Here is a 3,663-nt window from a genome sequence, read left to right on the forward strand (position 1 = left end):
TGGCGAATTAATCGCCCGTCCTCTCGCACTAGTTGCATCTGATATCTCCTTGAAGCTTAGAATACCTCCAACATTTTGCTTTTATTCTATTTATCCATCGCCTGCTTTCTACTTGTCAAATTATGTATGTATGTACGATATTGAATTACGTGTTTATAATATTTTAATTCTACAATATTTTAATTCAGTGTAACTTTTTTTATCCCGTTAATAATCAAGACATTTATTTTTAAATATTTTTTTATTTAATTACCGAAACAAAAAAAAATAATTTATCATAAATCTTATCACAAATTTATTATATTTTGAATCAATACAAATATGTTGTAATTTTATTTTTTTTTTATACAGATCGTGTAAATTTGAAGGAGAATTCTCTTGGATGCTTCATAGCCTCGATCATAGCAGAAATACTAATTGAAGATAAGTATGAGCTAATTCTTTCACACGCACGAAATGCAGATAAGTGTAAGGTGCTTCTCCTATACGTATGAAATGTAATCTATTATAAAATATATGAAGCGTTTCCTTTAGAACTGCAATACATTGAAGAATCTGCTACATATTCCTATAAAGAAAATGTCCTCTTATTTTGTTAAATATAAATATATGATATTTCAGTGTAAAACACATAATCGAGCATTTTAATTATTAACAAATAGAAGTTTGGAAATGGCATTAAATAGTAATTATTTAATCTATATCGCTCTTATTTACTATATATATTATAAATATTAAAATCAAATAATTCTAACAAATCTATTGAATTTATCAGGCAGTTTCCAGATTATTTGTAATGAAATACCGCAATTTTATATAGAATGAAACTTTACATAGAATGAGATAAACTAATCTCACATATGTACATATATGTAGAAATCAATGCCGATGGAAACTTAAGACTATTGAACAGATTTGCTTCACGAATGACGATCTTCCTTTCTTTCTTTTGTCTTCTAATTGTAAACCAATGTACAATCGTACGTGATTATCACATACATACAGATGTACGTGCCTTATTCCAACAACGTGAGTAATACGCTAATTTTTCCGAGACCATAGCCGACACTAAAAAAAGTTGTTAAAAAAAAACAAGTTTTGCTTTTATAATTCTTGTCTTCAGCATGAAGAATTGTACTTATAACTTTATATTTATTTATCAAACCATATCCGCATTATCGCTACGCAAGAAATCTTATCTGTGATTGAAACGTGCAGTTCCATGATCTTCACCACCGCCGATGTTCAAAGATCATACAAAACTCCTGTTATACAATAGCAGTAGATAAACGATCGTGAAATAAACGATATATATATATATATAAAAGTCTTGTTAAAGGCCACTGTGCATATAAGATTTAATAAATTATGCAATGTTTTTTGCAATAACTACGTATGCAATAACTACGTATGTCATACGTGGCATGACTTAAAAATTTATTCTGACAAGGGACAGTCTATTTAATACGCGGTGATATTATTTAATTTTATATAAAATGCGGACAGCATATCTTCATAAGAATATTGTTAAAACAATGAAGAAGAAATCATATCTTTTCATCGGTCTAATTGTAGTAATGATCTTGATAACCTGTCTCTATTATTCAGTTACTTATGACGATTTTCAAATTCAAAACATATTTCGGAAAATGATTCGTGAAGAGGATTATTTTGCAAATGAAATCGACAGGGCAAAAATATACAGAAAAAAAGGCATAAAGACTATTCTTTTGTGGAAAACACTCTTTGGAAATAAGAATTTTTATTTCGGACAAAAAGAAGACTTTTTCCGCGATTGTTCTTTTGATAAGTGCAAAATCTTTAACGATCGGAACTATATGAATGTGGAAGATTATGATGCGATTCTTTTCCACGGTAACGAAATGAATGACTATGAAGTACCACAGAAGAGGAAGACGACGCAATTTTACGTCTACGTTAATTTGGAAAGTCCAGCCAATCGAAAAGTGCATCCGAAATATCAGAGAAACTTTTTCAACCTCACAATGACATACCGTCTTGATAGTGACATACTCTGGACTTACATAATTGTAGAAGATATAAAAAATGGCGAATTTGTTGCACCATTGAAGGATGTTGATTGGAGCGCTTTTCAAAATCATACAAGTAATATATTCTTTGAATGCACTATATATCTACTTTTTCTTTATTCAATACATTTTGTAATCAATGAAAATTCAGATTAAATATCGAAAACGTATAAATGTTTTTCAATATACAGAATTTTTTTCATCCTTTATGTTATAAAATCACACAGTTTTAAAGGAAATTTAGCGTGACGACCATGGGATCTCCGATGGAATCAGTTTTACCGATTAAATGCAATTTACATATAATTTTACAATATAAACATACAATTTATAAAAACATATTAATGTAATGATGCGCGCGCGCGCGCACACACACACGCACACACACACACACGCACACGCACGCACACACACACACACACGCACACGCACACGCGCACACACACACGCGCACACGCGCACACGCACGCACGCACGCACATTTGTACAATTTGTCAAAAGAGAAGGGATCTTTTAAATTAGATTTCTAAGCTTAACAATTTATTATTATTTATTTATTTAGTTTATATCTGACTTTACCTTTTTTTTGTGCATATGATTTTCATAATCTACTTAACATAAAGAAAATTTTAGTAAATTACAACCGGTATTCATAATCCTTTCTTATTTCAACATAGTTTTAAATAATGCCTTAATTTGCTAATGCGCCCTCTTATTGTTTTGTGATTGATCTTGAGATTATACTTAAAACGGTCTTAATATAAATATATCCGACTATGAATATACTGGCCAGACAGTTTTGGTCGCCATATATTTGAGATAAAAATTGTTCAGAAATTACAAATTTTTCCTAATGTAGCAATCAAAACTATCTGGTTCAACTTCAATTCATTGAAGCATTTATTTAATAGACAAGTTGTGCAGGCCTTATGCATGAAATAAAAATAGAGCCAGATGTAAAATAAATAAATGATTATTAATAAATTATTAAAATTAAGGAAACCTAATTTAAAAGATTATCTCTTTTGATAAATTATATGTTGGGTGTGTCGATGTAGTAATATACAGTAATGTGTTAATGTAGTAGTAGCGCATATAGTATATATTAGGTGTACAACTTTGCTTCCGCCGTTTTTTTTCCGAAATTCGAGGCTTTATTGTAAAAAACTGTTATACATTTATGATTCAAAGTATTGTCCATCGCTGACCACTACTTTCTCCCATCTTTCGGGTAGCGTACGAATCCCGCGTCGAAAAAACTGGTCATCTTTTGAAGCTATCCACGAATCGATCCAATTTTTTACTTCTTCATAAGACCGGAAGTGCTGGTCAGCCAGGCCGTGTGCCATTGATTGAAACAAGTGATAGTCAGAGGGAGCAACGTCTGGAAAATACGGCGGGTGGGGTAGGACTTCCCATTTCAACGTTTCCAAGTATGTCTTGACCACTTTCGCAACATGGGGTCGAGCATTGTCATGCTGCAAATCACTTTATCGTGTCTCTCGTTGTATTGCGGCCGTTTGTCTTTCAATGCTCGGTTCAAACGCATCAATTGCGTTCGATACCGATCGCCTGTGATTGTTTCAGTCGGTTTTAACAGTTCATAATACAC

General features: G+C 31.8%; 1 protein-coding gene across 2 annotated transcripts in view; it reads left to right on the forward strand.

Annotated features, from left to right (window-relative positions):
• Positions 1-775: 775 nt before the first annotated feature.
• The window catches only part of LOC108691872 (alpha-(1,3)-fucosyltransferase C-like), a 13,704-nt gene continuing 10,816 nt past the window's right edge, over positions 776-3,663 (forward strand). The window contains exons 1-2 of one of the 2 annotated variants that reach the window (XM_018199807.1): positions 776-793; positions 877-2,127. In XM_018199807.1, coding sequence (XP_018055296.1) covers positions 1,497-2,127 — 631 coding nt within the window. In that variant the 5' untranslated portion in view covers positions 776-793; positions 877-1,496. Of the gene's footprint in view, positions 794-813; positions 2,128-3,663 lie in introns of those variants that run through there. The other variant, XM_018199806.1, reaches the window with a different exon arrangement.

The sequence above is a fragment of the Atta colombica genome, unplaced genomic scaffold, assembly GCF_001594045.1.
Source record: "Atta colombica isolate Treedump-2 unplaced genomic scaffold, Acol1.0 scaffold54, whole genome shotgun sequence".
Classification (NCBI taxonomy): domain Eukaryota; kingdom Metazoa; phylum Arthropoda; class Insecta; order Hymenoptera; family Formicidae; genus Atta; species Atta colombica.